Here is a 15,644-nt window from a genome sequence, read left to right as displayed (position 1 = left end):
TTAAGCGTGTGATCCACTAAGTCCTAGTGCTTCTGTTATGCCGTCTCCAGGATTAGTTGCCCAGAAAGTCAGTTTTGAAAACTTTTGCAATTTTTTGAATCTTTAGGTGGAAAAGAAAGTCAACAAGAGCTTATAATCCTTTGCAGTTCCTAGGGCATGCTGTCTTCTAAAGTTGTTTTCAGTAAGGTTTGTATAGATTGTTTTCTGGTAAGGAAATTCTTTTCTGAATTTTATGTCAACACTCAGCTATGTTGGAGCTCTACACTGAAAGAGTTGTAGATAATGTCCAGAAGAATAACATGAGAATATTTAGTTGTAAGGTTTTGTAAAGCTCCAGTTGGTTTTCATGCCTTTTTTCAGTACATTAACATTAGCGTTGATCTCCACAGTAGAACTAAACGTGATGGAGAGCTGTAAAATTAACTTTTTTAAATTGCCAAAATATCGCCTAGACATTTCAGTATTGGATAGGAAATACCTACTTATGTTTGTTTGTTTCCCTTGCCCCCTTTCTTCTCTACCACAGAAATCCGCTATGCAACTGTGTACTGGAATAAAGCTGAAAAAACACTTCAGGTCAGGAACACACTGGACAGGAGTGGAGATGCTTATGGTTTCTACAACAACAGTATACAGACAACAGGTTGGGGCGTCCTGGAGATCAGAGCAGGCTATGGCAGTCAGACCTTAAGCAATGAAGATATCATGTATGCTGCTGGCTTCTTGGAAGGCTATCTCACAGCTCCGTAAGTATCTCAGGAAGCAACTCAATTTATGACACTTCAGGTGGATTTCTGTACTCGTGAGGTTTTTTTGTTTGCTTTAATTTCCCTGAATACCCATCCATTTAAACTAACCATACGTTTTGCAGTTGTACGCTGTTCTTTTAATTAGTAGCAGGCATGAGGTATAGCTTCTTCATTAAGGGATCGAAAATGCCTTCCGCTTCTCATTCTGCAGGCTCTCCTAACACCTTGGTGAGATAGATGAGTACTGCATCGATGTTACTGACTAATGTAATCACAAAATAGTGTATGTGTAAGGAAGTGCATAAGCCCTGTGTTGTAAATAATTGCAAAAGGGGTAGCAAAAAAAGTCCTTACTTCCCCAGCGTGTGGTTAGGTGACTGACCAACAGTAGATGAGATAGTTGAGAGCAGATCAGTCAGGGAGAAATGTTGCTAGCAAAGTCTGCAGGGCTTCCTTAAGGACCTTTTTCAGCAAACACTGTCAAGAAACTGCTGGGGAGCAGATACCAAAACTTCACAGCATGGGAAGTTGTTTTGGCCAACTTAAAAAAAAAAATAAAAAAAAATATACTGATAAACCTGAAGGCAGTCTGGTGTATGTCCAGAAGGGTCAGTGTTCTCCTGAAAGCTCTGAGGGACTGAATTTCTCCCACTATGAAAACTGTCTGAATTTTGTACTTTTTATGATTCCAGAGCAGGGGTTTTTTTTTCCCCAGATAAAACAAAATTAAATAAAAAATCCCCCCTAACCCAAAATACATAACCCCAAACAACAGCCAACCAAAAAAAATAATCCCCAAACCATACCTTGTTCTTTCCTTGACTCAATTGCAAGACAGAAGGACACTATGAAATATTCACTGGTAGTAGATGGCAGTGCTAGGTTGGACTTGATGATCTTAAAGGTCTTTTCCAACCTAAATGATTCCGTGTAGCTGGTGATGTAGCTAAGAACATCACACGTGGCTTGTTGTTCAACCAGCTCCATCTTTACCTATGACTAAGTTGACAGAGGAAAAGAAAAATTCCAAAATTCTGATGCATGGCTGGGGAATAGTTGGGAGAGGTTTGTGATGGCTGCAGAGACATGAATTTGGCTTTGTCAGCTTTGCTTTCAGAACACTGAAATAAATACCCACAGACTGTGTTGGACAGGTCAGCAAGGGGAGGTTGTCTGAATGTCAGATATGGCTTCTGGATAAGATAATATTAATTTAATTAAGAAGATAATTTAAGATCAGTTAATACTTATGGATAGTTCTCTGATCACATGATAATGTCACTCTAGTAAGTCTCTGCTGGTGAGGTGGCTAAGTCTCTGGAAGCATGCTAGGGAAATTTAATAAAGTAATACTTGTCAAAAACAAAACACTTCTGAGAGGAAGAGTAAAGGAATCCTAGAGTTTTAAGCACATAACCTGTACTCCAGGCAGGAAAATACATGAAATACCTGAAAATGAAATACATGAGAGATCTGAATGTATATTGTTGGATTATTTGGCTTGAGAGGTTCCTGTTTTGTGCTATTCAATCAATTTATGTAAACTGTGTCTGGATCTGGGCGATGCTAGCGTAACATTTAGAATATTGTTAAAATTGGATATTGCTCAACAGATTTTTTTCATTAAGGCTTTACCTAGGTGTATTAATCTCTTAAGTGATTAAGCTTAAGCTTTGTCATACTGTAGGTAGCTCAGGCCATGCTAAGCCCCATTAGATGTCAGGTAGTGTTCTAGTAGCAACAACTCATACCCTGTTGCTCTTCTGCCTCCACAGTAGATTTATGTGTCTTCCTGGCTTTTAAACAAACATAAGTATGTGCCTGTTGCTTTAAATGTGATTTGAATGTGAAACAGTGTCTGCAGAGGCTTATTTGCTGTCTTAGTCTATGCTGAGTTTTAGAGGAAGGAGATTTTCCCCCTTGGGGTTTTTTTTCCCCATGGGTGTTAAATGAAGATTCACAGAAGTGAAGTTATGCAAATTATTCTGCTCAAGGCTTTCACCTTCTTCAGGTCAGGTGCTTACAGAGGTTGGTTCCTAGTCCTGGCTGTTGTTGCTATAGGGCTACCAGCACTGGGTGGCCTTTTGTAGAGAAGTGAATATTGCAGAAATAGTAATGAACAGAGATCTTAAAGTCTATGGAACTGAAGCTGAGGGTTTGTATCAATGTGGAAAAGTAGGGCTTGAGACTTTGGCTTTTAAACAAAATGGGAAATTGAACTGTTTTAAAGGAGATTAAGTGCGAGAGTGGGTTAAGATGCAAAACCAGAAGTAGCTAAAGCCTTTCTTTTCTGAGGAAACTTTTTGAGAAAATCCACAGAGAAATCCTCTGACAAGTGCAAGACCCGAAAATGCTCACCATCACTAAAATGACTATCAAATATTATACATACCATTTGAATTTGGGTTTTTTGCTATGTCTTTGCCCCGTTGTACGTCTGTAAATGCAGTGGAAGCATATTTGTCACTGGGGGTGATGAACATAAGCTTTTCCTGTCAGGTCATATAAAGCTATTTTGGATAAAGAAGGTTTTTCTGTAAACTAAGAATACCTTTTGAAAATGCTTCAACTAAGGAGCAGAGATGAATTAGTGATGTACTCTCTTGACCTTTGAGAAGACAGAGAACCTTATTACTTCAGGTTTTAGCTGCACGACCTTGGTAGATTTTTATTTGGCAAACTGCAACTAATGAATCCTTTTATATGCTGTGTTTGCAATTTCCTGAATCGCAGGAGAAGTGAGAACTCTCTAAGTCTGCAGATGTTAATATTGCTCTCAGAGCTCCATTTCTCCTTCATCTTGCCTAGAAATTCACAGGATCCTAATTAATATGCAGGCAGAAGTTCTATCTTTGGGACAGTTAAGTCTTCTGAAGTAACACCAGGAAACAGCCTTTCTCAATCTGTAACTCTATTCCCATCGGACTTCTTGGCCCATTCAGCCTCTCTTCAGGGAAACTCTCCAGCACCATCACAACTTCCCTTATGAGAAGGTGTCTGTAAACATTCTCATTCCACTTTTGCACACATTAGTGCCCACAGTAGTTGCACTCAGCTCAACCTTCCTTTTGAAGGACTTGGTAACAACAAGGGAGACTGTAAATATGCGTTTAGTTTTGGGGAAGGTTCTATTTGCATTGACAGCCACTTAGCTGCTGGAGTGAAGACTCCTGTGTCAGCTACCTGTACAAGCACCTCAGGTGGCTCAGGCACAGCCCTCCAATGTGAAAACATTGGTATGCTTGGTAATTGAAGAGGCCTTTAGCACATGGCTACCTGTTGTCTTAACTCCAAGGTGTCAAGCTGTCTTGCATCCATATGCGGTAATGACTCACCCTGAAATCCTACTAGGAAGAGCTCTGATGTGATGCATTATTAGGAAGGAAAGGTTGTGTGCTTGATCCCAGGTTGAAGCACAGGTTCCTGCAGAAGCTGTTGGATGAGCAGGAGCTGCGGCTTGACAGTGCCTGCAATTTGGAGACCTTCAGGAATTCTCAGCTAGCTCAGTTCTCACATTACACCTGAGGGCATGAAGGAGAGTTTTAAGACACAGCTAGGCCTTATCATGTAAGCAAAAGAGTGACCAAGTACCTTTCTTAAAAACATATGCTTTGTCCTTAGTAGGAACCTAAGCAGACTGTAAAACAACCACACTTAAAAAAAAGTGAAATAATTCTCTGCTGATTTCCCCCTTTTTATTTTTAAATTTAATCAGTGACTGAAGAAAAAGAATTAGTTAAGTTTGACCCAAAATTAAGAAATGTTGAATTTCTGTTTTGGTTTGAATCAAACAATTACATTTCACGTAAAATGGAAGGATGACTTTAATATCTGGATTCTTGGGCATTTTTGGTAGTTGATTTCATCCTGAAGGACTTCAACAAAACAAACAAAAAAGCCCTAACCAACTAACCAACAAAACTTTTCAACCTTTGTTTCTATTAGCTAATGGGGATGAAATGGCTACCCAAATAAAAAAAAAATCACAAGAATTTTAGTCTCCATAAAGCTGAATCTGTTTAGGGCTGGCAGGAGTGGGAGTTTCTGTGGGAACATATAGGATCAACTTATAGTGCTAGTAATGCCAAGATTGTGGGTTTGATCCCTTGGGCCCATTCATTTAAGAGTTGGACTTGACCCTTGGACTCAGAATATTCTGTGATTCTATACACGCTTTAAAATGGGGAAGGAAGGCACATGGTTAATGGCAAGTAAAACCTGCTAGGTATCATGCTGAAATTATCTCTCCAAATAATGAAATTGCTGAATTGGAAAATTATATTATCTTTACCCTTGTGGGTTTTTTGGTTCCAAATAGAATAGCTTTCCAGAAAACTATTTTTGTTGTGCTTTGAATTAATGTGCTAATGCTTTCAAGATGCTTCTGGCCTACAAATATTCCCTGAATGTGCAGTTTTGCTATGAAGTAGTTCAGTCTCATTCTTGCTTATCTTTGCATTGTGCAGCAGTTCGAGCAGGCATTGACAAGGTCATTTATTTTAAGTTAAATTTCAACAATCCATTTGTGTTACCTTTGCTGTTTGTCATACACTGGAGTCATTTCTGCGAGTAGGAAAAGCTTACTTTGTGGACTGTGTTGCTTGTCTGTCAATGCTGTCATTGTTGATCAATGGGTTGGTAAACTGAAGGAAGGAAAGATGCAAAAGAATAACTCCTGCTATTCTTATTCTTTCAGGCACATGTATGACCATGCTGCAAATATGTACCCACAGTTAATTAAGAATCCCACCGTCCGAAGTGGAGTTCAGAATTTTATGGCGTATGTATTTAGTTACTAAAAATAAATTATTCAAGACTTGAGGTTGGGGGGTGACAGAATTTTCAAGGTGTTTTTATTCTCTTCCTATTGGGATAAAGAAAATATAAGTTTCCTTTCCTTCTGATTGAATGTCATTATTATTAAAAGAAATTCTAAGTATACATGAAGAGGGGCAGATACTCTTCCCCAATGCTGATTCTTTCAAAGAAATGTTTGAAACCATTGCTACAAAAGGGTGTGGATAATGTCAATGAATTCTGAAGGTCATTCTAGTAAAAATCCTTTTCTAAAAAGCTGGTGTTTTGAATGTTACTGAACAGTGGTCTCCTGGCACCTTAATCTTTTTAGCATTGTGTATCCTTTTCTTCCTCTGTTAGGTTAGTATCTTATTCTACCACTGATGTAAATTCTGTTCTAATCAGAAAAGTCCTGACTCACTTTTCTCTTCAGCTGTATAAATCAAAAGTAATTCTGCTTGAATAATGCAGCTACACTGTTGGGAAACCAGAAGTGGGAGAAGAACCAAGCCAGGTACTGGAAAACTCAGCTCTGATTAACAATTATTTTATCTCCTTAGACTTATGGTTTTTTCCATTACAAATACTTCTGTGAAACTGTCAGTTCTGGGGACTATTTTTTTCCATCTTTCCCTTGTTTTGTGCTTTCTGCAAGGGGTGATATATCTGACTAATTCTGTTATTGGTGCACATATATAAAGTTGATTGGTTTTAGCTTATCTAAAAGGTAGGCAAAAAAATCTTAGCGCTCCCTTGCTATTATTCTTCAGCACTGCTGTGCTCCTCCTTGTGAGAAAAATCTGACAGCTACCATAGCAATGTGTATGGTTTTTTTTTCCCAGAATGACTCAGCTTAGCAGTTTTATTCCCTAAAATGCATTGTTGGATGGAGGGGGGCAATACTAGGTGACCTTGCATCATTTTTCTATTGCATATATCCTCAAAAAAACCCAAAGCATTGCTGCTTTATGGTAGTTTTGCAATATGAGTTGCTGCACTGTCTTGGAAGTCTTTAGCCCTGAATGCTCTGACCATATCCCTGTTTCCTCCAACATACTTCTTGCATCTTGATGCTTCTAGAAAGCTAAGTCTGGTTGGTTTTATTATCCATATACCACTGGAAGAGTTTGCTTCCTTGACAGGTTCTTTCTCTCTATTTTGCTACTTTACATAGTGCTGGATGGATAGATACAGGAGGATAGAAGAGGCCAGAATCTCATCCTGATTTCCAAGGGTTCTTTTGTGGCTCTTTGTGTATAGCAATAGAGGGAACTCTGAGAGATCCTTGTAATATTGGCTGCTCCTGCCCCTAGAGTCTGTTCAGCTTGTGCTGCCTGATGCTCTAAACCTGGATTATTTGGCTCTTGACCGAATTTGCCACATGGCATAGTTGCTTGGCCTCCCACCTTTTACTAAGAGGAGCATAACAGTGGTTCTTAGGCAGTGTTTGAGCACCATCAGCAAAGCCTTCATTGCACTTGTAAATAAGGGAGAGAGCTAGGCTCTTCAATTGTCAGTCTGTTTCTGTTCTTAAATAGGCATTTAAAAGGGAATGGTTCATCTGACCTATCAAATGCTTGTCTCCTTTTACTGACTCTTTGGGGATGCTAGACTTCCTATAGCAAAGTCCGCCACAAAGGTGGAGTCCAACTCATTCTTTGATACTAAAGACTGGTAGAAGCATGTGATGGTAGGGTATGTTCCATGAACCTTTACACATGGAGGACGTAATGTTTATATCTGCAGGATTTCCAAAGTACGATTTGCCTCAAAACACTAGTAAGGTTGGATCATCTGAGTCATAATATATTTGTCCCTTCCCTGCATTATCAATTACACTCTAAAAACCCCAAGAAAACCGCAACCTGTTTGTTCCTCTGCAGGAAGCAAGATCAATGGACAAGACAGCAAATCAGAAATAATAAGGATGACCCATTTTGGAGGCATGCTGGCTATATTATTGCACAGTTGGATGGTCTGTACATGGGAGCCTTCGAGTGGGCTAAACTACATAAACAAACAGTAAGACTATGCATCTCTTTTTCAGTAGCTGGGGATGGGATGTCAGTGGACAAACATGGGAGAAGGGAATCTGCTGTCTAAAAATAAAAAGTAGATACTTAGTGGCAAGCACTCATTCTGCATGCCAGTCTACAAAATCTTTAGTGGCTGTTCAGTGTAGATAATGTGACTGAGCATTGGGGTCACATAACAACAGATCCTTTGCAGTGGACTTGGAACCCTGGACTCATTAGGTTGGGAGTGGCTTTTGTATCCATGTGTGAATGTTGGAAGGACAGACACTTTTAAAGTGCTTGTTGCTGTCACTTTACAATTGTTATTGAGCAAATGACCCTCTGGGTATATAGAGTACCTACAACAGCATGAATCAGCACATAGGGAGTATATTAAACCTTCTGTTCGTATTTCCAAGCATCAGATTTGAAATTCTAAAAGTCTCTCTATTTTTTTATATTGCTAAATGTCTTTTCCTTTTCTGTCTCTTAAGTCTCCAAAACATATGGTTACAAAATACATGATCAGTGCTGTGACAGGCCAAGTGGGATTGGTTTGGGGGTTTTGTTTAGTGGTGGTTTGTTATTTGGTTGGTTTATTTGTTCTCCTTTTTTTAAAATTGAATTAGAATTGTTTTCCAGATCATCAGATTGTATGTAATAGCGGAGGTCTTTTAACTCCTGTAGAACATATGCTGTCCTAATGTCTAATAGATTTTTCAGTGTGAGAGGGAGGACTTGAGTAATTGTAGTTGACCCTTTTTGCCTAGGTTTAACTATACCAAGAATTTTGAGGAGCTGGGAGTCCTGAATTGTAAACAATTGCATTTTAGTAAAGTGTACATCTTTCTTGCATAGAATTTACTCTGAGACTTTCGTGAATGGGGACTCAGCTCAAACTGGAAAAAAAAGGTGTTCACAGTGATGCCTTAAACCCCTAATGGTTTTTTATTTTTCTAATATCGATAAGCCTTATAAGTTTTATAAGTAGATTCTAAAAGCAGCAACCCTCCCTCCTTTATCCCTTGTCCCTTATCCCTTTCCCTCTAGCACCCTTGTTTACACATTCCTTAACCCTCTTACCCCATTCTATGCTCCCTATATCAATCCTACTCCTGAAACCAGTAGAAATGTTTAGTCTTTTGTCAAGGCAAGGCCTAGATTGTTGACAGAACAGCATATCAGGGCCTAAACCACAGAACACGGTCAAAAACTGGGTAACTGTGTACCCTTTGTGCTCTGAGGGAGATGAAGGTGGGATGAATGGGGGGTCCCGAAATACACCCCAGACCCATTTTAAGGGGGTGGACCCGGGGCAGACCAGAGTAAAGGCCACAGGGTGGACACATCTGGGATTGGATGGATGGTATTACAAAAATGTAACCTCTTGGGTACAGGGGCGTGCGTCTTGTAACATCTTAGCCTTGGCAAATAAACCCTTTCTTATCTCACCCCTAATTAACTGCTCTGGAGATTTTTTCAGCACCTAAATCCCACGGCAACAACAGCAATGATCCATCCTGAGGGACCTGAGTTTATAGGAGAAAATACTAGAAACCTTGACTTTCTAGGAGAAGAACTCATTAATTCCCTTTTGTAACACCTGTATCTGAAGAGCCCTGCAAAGCTCATCAGTTTTTTTTTTGACTGCTTCAGAATCTTTTAGATTCAGGTGGGGAGAGGGGAAAGTGCTAGGTTGTGTCTGAGTTATTTCATTGTAATAGGCATGTCCTACCTGCAAGGTGTGTTCCCTGATGCTTACTTATTTAACTGTATATTTGATGCTAAAAAGCACTGACCTCTGGAGTGTCTGAGTAATTTTATCCTCTTTTTAGAGGCCTTATCAGCATGCCTATATAAAAACAGTGCGCTTAGTGAAAGTTCAGATGTGTGTTCAGGCTGAAATATTTGTGTCTTCCACTCTTGAACTATATGCAGGGAGTATATTTTTTTTTCTTTTCCCAAATATGCCTGCAGCAGTTGGTGAGATTTATTTTGACTCTTTTCTATGCCAGTCACAATTTTGACTTTGGACATTATCACTTACATTGAGATCCATATCTTTTTATTCAAAGCAAAAATGTTCCCTGTGTATGTATTTCTCATTTGAGATGTGCTGCTGTTTCCTCTGTGTGCCAGAGCCAGTAAGTTAGCATCAGTCTCTTACCTTTGAGTACATTTTGGACAGCTGCTCTTGCACCTAGGTGCTGGTTTTCCTTGGCATCAAAGTAATACCTGACAGCTCTGCAAAAGTACAGGCAGTTCATTTTGTTGGATACCATGCAACTTTTCAAATAATTTTGGGAGATTAGGCTACACCAGTGCTGTGTATGTACATATTTACTGCTGTTAGCATCTTCTTCAGGAAATAGATCTTGAAGACTGTTGTTCCAGTCTTACATGGGCAAGGAAAACAGGTGCAGATGCAAAATTGCTGACTAATATTCTAGCTTCGACACATCTATTTGTCTGAGCATCAACTCAGCTTCTGTAAACTGTTGGCACTTAAAAGCCCTAACTAAACTAACAAACAAAACAAACAAGAAGACCAACAGTATCTTCCTTATTCCTTGTGATTAAAGAAGTCTGCCATCCAAAGAGGCTGTTGTCAACTTTCCTTTTCCAGTACATATTATAAGAATTTAAATCCTATTTAAATCCTTTAGATTGTTAGTAAGTAGAATGTTTGGCAAATAAATTCACCTAATAGATGATTTTTTCTTATTCTTAAGAATTGTACTTTGGTTAAATTAATCCAGTTGTTTTGATATTTTGTTGGGTGGCAACTGCAGTAACAACTATGAGCTATTTACATTACTCAGTTCTCACCTTAAAAAAAACCCAAATTCTGCATGCTTTTAAAAGCAAATCTCATTCCAATTGCATGTTTTCCTCAGTGCTTTGAAAGTCTCTTCTTACACCTATCCTTTGGTAGATACTACTTTTGTTTAATTAAAAAAGAATCCTTTCCATGTGTTTATTGTTTTAGGATTATCATCATCAGGAACAAGTTTCTTTTGATATCTAGTAGTGCAGTAGTTTAGATTCATGGTTGTAATGAACATTAGAAATATTTAAAATACCTTGTGTGTGAATTGTGGTGTTTTCCTTTTTTACCCACACACAAACAAAATAAAAGAACCCACAAAAACCCCCAACCAAAACCCAATATGTGACAGTCTGTATTTTGTTGCCAGATGTTCTACCTGCTGTTGGGAAAAACTGTGTACTTCTGAATCCAACTAATTGCTTGGTATGTGCAGAGGGCAAATTACCCATGGCTTAAAATAAGAATAAATACTGTAGAAAAAAGGTTGGGAAGCTTTTTCCCATAACTCCCAAAATATCAGAGACAGGAGAAAGAGAAGGGGAGGAGGAGCTGGATTTCTAAGTTCTTACATTTCTCCCCTGCCCATGAATTATCATACATGGACAGAGTGCTCTCCTGAACACTGAGAAGTTGGTTGGTTGACAAGGACAGACTAAAAGAGATAAAGGGGATGAAGAAAAGGAACTGTGTTTACAAGGCCTGTGGATTTCAACACTAAGCAATAGGCACAGTTGTATAAAATTGTTTCCTTTTCAGGAACATAGAAACAAGCTGTTTCAATTGCTAATCTACTTTTAATTCTACGCAATTCATGCTTTCAGTTTTCTCATCAGCATTACACATAACCTTTTCAAACTTGTAAGAAGCTGAGTTTTACATTTGGTGGGTTAGTTGATGTGCACTTACTGAGGAAGACAACTGAAAGGTCTGACTTTCTGTTGTCTGTTATAATGCATGGTAGTTTGAAACTATGCCAAATCCACAGTGCTTAAATGAGAGTTGGATTATGTGCACACAAGTCACTCTGAAATGTTCAATTTTTCTGCTGTCCCCTAAACTTCAGGTTTACTTCACTTGAATATTGTAGAACAATTGTGTCTGCCACATATAACTGAGCCTTACTGCAAAAAGAACATTTGATTTGGACTCTGAACTGTTTGATAGTAGTATTAGTATATAATTTTTTATTGTTATTTATGAAGCAAATGTTTTGTAGCGTACAGTTCTAAACTTTGTTTTGAATTGCATGGAGTCTGTTTTCCTGCTGGGCTGTTTTAGGTAAGTGCTTCCATTAAGACCTGCAGGAAGGAAATGTATATTGTAAACTTCTGTATTTTGAATTTGATACTTGCAGGTATCATTAAGAGTGATGTCAAAATCTGAATATATTTTCATGTTAAAATGTGACATTATTCTAGCTGGTTTAGCAACATTTTATATCCAGTAAACAAACCCAACCCTTTTGTTAAGACAATTTCTGAAGGAGGGGCACTCAAAGAGCATTACACCTTTTCATCTGCCTAATGCTTTACCAACGCTGTGATTAATCTTGGGCTTGTCTATGCAGGGATATTACTCTTGAATAAGGAGGTGTCAGAGTTTTAAATACTACAATGACTCCAGGACAGCTCTCTATTTGCACTTCTTTATTTTGTATTGAGGGTACTCATGCTTGGAGAAGTTACTGGAAAATAATGGTTACAGGTGTCTATTTTAATGTCTCATGTAGACAAGCCTTTAAGGCTGGTTCTGTCCTGTCTGCCCCTTATATGTTTATTTCTCCCTGCTGCTTATGTAACTGGAACTCAAATTGATTTTTTTTTTGTTTGTCTGTTTTGCTATTCAGGACATTACCTAGAGGAGCCACACATTCTAGCAAAGGGACTCTCTCTTGTGGCTGTACCACCTCTCCATGTCAATTTAGCTCATTCATTCCCTGTTCTTCAGGATGTAAACCATGTGTACAAGGAGTTTTCCTGATATTGCTCTGTGAGATAGGAGAAGGTGATTACAAAAGATTGTAATATGTCCTCTATTATGCACTTGTTATGATGCACAGGTTTTTAGGTCTAATTATTGCTAGTGGACACTGATTAACTCCTCATAGAGATTTCTTCACATATCCTGGAAATCAGCTGTAATTTTTCCAAAACTGAGGCTCTTGGCCTTAAGGCAGAAGCCTCAGACCAGTCCTGAAATTCCCAATTTGGCCTGCATTGCAGATACCCGTGTCTTCTGTTTCAGTGCATTGTTTTACTGAGACTCCAGAGAAGCTCTGTGCTTGTGTGATTTTGCTGAGCATCAGACAGTCTTAAACACAAAGTCTGGTTTATTCAAGGAGAGTAATGAATTCTTGGAAATAAACTGGAACAAAATTTGCTTGCCCCTCAAAAGGGAAATGAAACCAACCCCCGTGGGTGCTTAACAACCTAGATCCTCATTTGCTTCTCTGATATTTTGGCTGGCTTTGGTAGCTGGCAGCCTAATTTCACCCAGTGGAGCCCTAGGAATTTGCATAACCTGTACTTTGTTTGAGCGGGTCCTTCCTCCTGCTTTCTGACTACTTTTCTGTGCTTGTTGTTATGAAAGCATTCTTACTTGGCACTTTTGTTCTAAGTTGAATGGACTTCCTGATAGTTAAAAAAGTTTCGACTTGAAGTGACTGTAAGAAAGTGCAGAAATGTGAAACTTAAGAAATATACAGGCAATTCTGACTGATGCTGCAGCAGGATCAACGTAGCTACCTGTAGATGTTGCAATGAAGGCAGGTTTTATGAAGGAGAATATGGAGTTGGTAGCAAATGGATGTCAAGTATAATTAAAATGTCTTGGGGCTGGCTGAGCATTCTCATATGTAATCCTGTTTGCTCCCTTCCTGGTATTGTACAGTAATGCCTGTGTGAATCAGAGATTGGAAAGCAGCTTCTCCTTATTGTGTGGTGGGCTCACAGACCTTTCAAATTGTGCTGAAACACTGCCAAGTCTCTCTGTATGGATTCCAATGAGATAAAGTTGTTGGGACGGATTTGTAAATGATTCATACCTCCAAGTTGCTTAAAACTATGTAAAGATATGTCTCTTGATGTTGCTCCCTGTTTATATCCTTATAGCAAAACCATGATGAACTAAAGCATTGTAACATATATGAAAATTTGCTTTGGATTTCTTCCTCAAACTATAGCTGCTGTTGAGGCCTTCTGCCATTAATGATTTTACTTGTGAGAATGACATATTTCCCTCACTTGTCTTGGTAAGCACTGTGGGAAGTTTTAATTCCTTCCCCTGGGATATATGGACTGACATTATTTCTGTTTTTCCTGTTGGTTATTCTCTCTGCCAAAACAGCAGATGAATAACACAGAATTGAGCCTTCTTATTAAAAAGTAAATGGATTTGGCACTGTTTATTTTTAATGTGTCCTTGTCTCCCCTTTTTGGGGTTTGTAGAGAGGTCAGCTATATGGTTTAATAACACTGATTTATATTGCAAGCAATGTGTTTCTTTGCTATATGATTATGTACCATTCTAAAATTACTGTTCACAGCTCTATAGTGATGTGTGTTCTGACTTCTTTTCCTTCAGCTTTGCTTAAACTAAAAGCATGGTGGAAGCAAGAACAGGAAAGATTTAGAAAACGGTATTTGAAGGCTGAGGCTAAACCACTGTTAAGCTCTTTTTTTTTTGAAGGGGCAAACTAAGAGGAGGTTCTGAAGAGCATGTTACACAACCAGCTGTGTGTAGTTAATGCTGTCAACTCTGGCTAGCTCCAACCATAAGGAGTTTTCAAAAGCTCATAGCCTTTTGCGTGACTTTCCTTCTTCAGGTACTTCTGCCTTGAATGGTATTGCTAACAGGTCTTGTTTTCCTCATTTGTTTCTTCCTCCTCAGTCCTAAGGATGTCTTAAATTTCAGTGTTTATAAAAATCTGAGAATTCCCAGGAGTGTTTGTTAGTGAAAGAAAAGTTCTAACAAGGGAGACTGTCTTGATGCTTCTCTGTCGCAAGCTGTTTTTTGTGGTCTCTCCTTTTCTCCTTTTCCTCAGCCACTGAGCAACTTTGATGTCCAGTTTCTGAATGCTGTTGGAGACCTGTTGGACCTTATTCCTGCATTATTTGAGTATTCTGCACGGGGTGGACAATGCAATGTGGAGCCAGGAGGCCATGGGAGATACCAGTGGGATATGGGACACTGCTCTGCACTGATCAAGGTGAGCGCTAAGAACTTTATTTCCAGTGACTGTGTTGATTTGCAGTGTCACGAGTCTACGTTTCTAGAGTCTTTCCTGTTTATGTTGCATGTGTATAAAGGTACTTCTGTTGATGATTAAGGTGTATTTATGCAGTTACAACTTGTGCCTCCATAGGATTTTGAGTCCAGTTTTTTTCACTTGTGTTCAAGGATAGGGAAAAGACCAAACCAAACCGAAACCACAGAGACGGACAGTGAAAAGCTACTAGAATTACTAGGGAATGAGAAACTACCACGAAGAGGAGACTGGAAGAGAGTAACTTGTTTCACCTAGCTAGCCAAGTGAAGTCTGAAAGAAGGGGTATTGTGAATGACTACAAATACATTGGGCAAAGAAGCAGGGAGAAAGGGAAAAGGATTACATAAACTAAAGGACAGTGCTAACATAAAAATAAATGGGTGAAAGTGGCTGCTGTTTTCTGTTGATAGAAATACTCTGGAATGGCTTTCCAATGGGAGTAATGACAGAAACCCCCCCATGTTTTTAAGATAAGTGTCTGCTACATCATGGTGGCAGTTACATTTTTCAGTTAAAATTATCAAGGATTTAATTAGCATATGGAGACTCCAGGTATTGCAGAGCAACAATATTCACCTTAAATTGTGAAACATTCATTCAAGCATTTGCCTGCAGCAAGAGGTTTCTGTCCTAACAACAAATCTTAGAGCTAGGGAAATATTTTAAAAAGACATAAATATATATATTTACCTTTTCAAATTGAATTTACTTGCATTTGCTTCTGTACTTTAAGGCAAATCAGAGTTATTCTCACAGAAACAGCATGTTTTAAGTTAATGCTGGATATGCTTGCAAAGATCCAATCTGAATGTGTGAATACAAGTATTCAAAATAAAACTGGGGAAAAAAACCATTCCATGTGATGCAAGTGTCCCCAGTAACCCTAAACTGTTTTATTTTGAGAACAACACATGGGCAAGAATTGTTTCCGAGGTTTTCAGAAATTCATTAAGTGCACAGTTAAAAGCACAAGAATCTGCTCTTTC

At 38.7% G+C, this 15,644-nt stretch overlaps 1 protein-coding gene across 1 annotated transcript in view; it reads left to right on the top strand.

The window, feature by feature from the left end:
- PLBD1 (phospholipase B domain containing 1) overlaps nucleotides 1-15,644 on the top strand; it is a 35,835-nt gene that overhangs the window by 5,310 nt on the left and 14,881 nt on the right. The window contains exons 2-5 of the mRNA XM_032688948.1: nucleotides 527-746; nucleotides 5,446-5,529; nucleotides 7,430-7,568; nucleotides 14,434-14,598. Coding sequence (XP_032544839.1) covers nucleotides 527-746; nucleotides 5,446-5,529; nucleotides 7,430-7,568; nucleotides 14,434-14,598 — 608 coding nt within the window. The remainder of the gene's footprint in view (nucleotides 1-526; nucleotides 747-5,445; nucleotides 5,530-7,429; nucleotides 7,569-14,433; nucleotides 14,599-15,644) is intronic.

Source organism: Chiroxiphia lanceolata, chromosome 5, assembly GCF_009829145.1.
Source record: "Chiroxiphia lanceolata isolate bChiLan1 chromosome 5, bChiLan1.pri, whole genome shotgun sequence".
NCBI classification, from domain to species: domain Eukaryota; kingdom Metazoa; phylum Chordata; class Aves; order Passeriformes; family Pipridae; genus Chiroxiphia; species Chiroxiphia lanceolata.
This window is presented reverse-complemented; position numbering and strand designations above follow the sequence as displayed.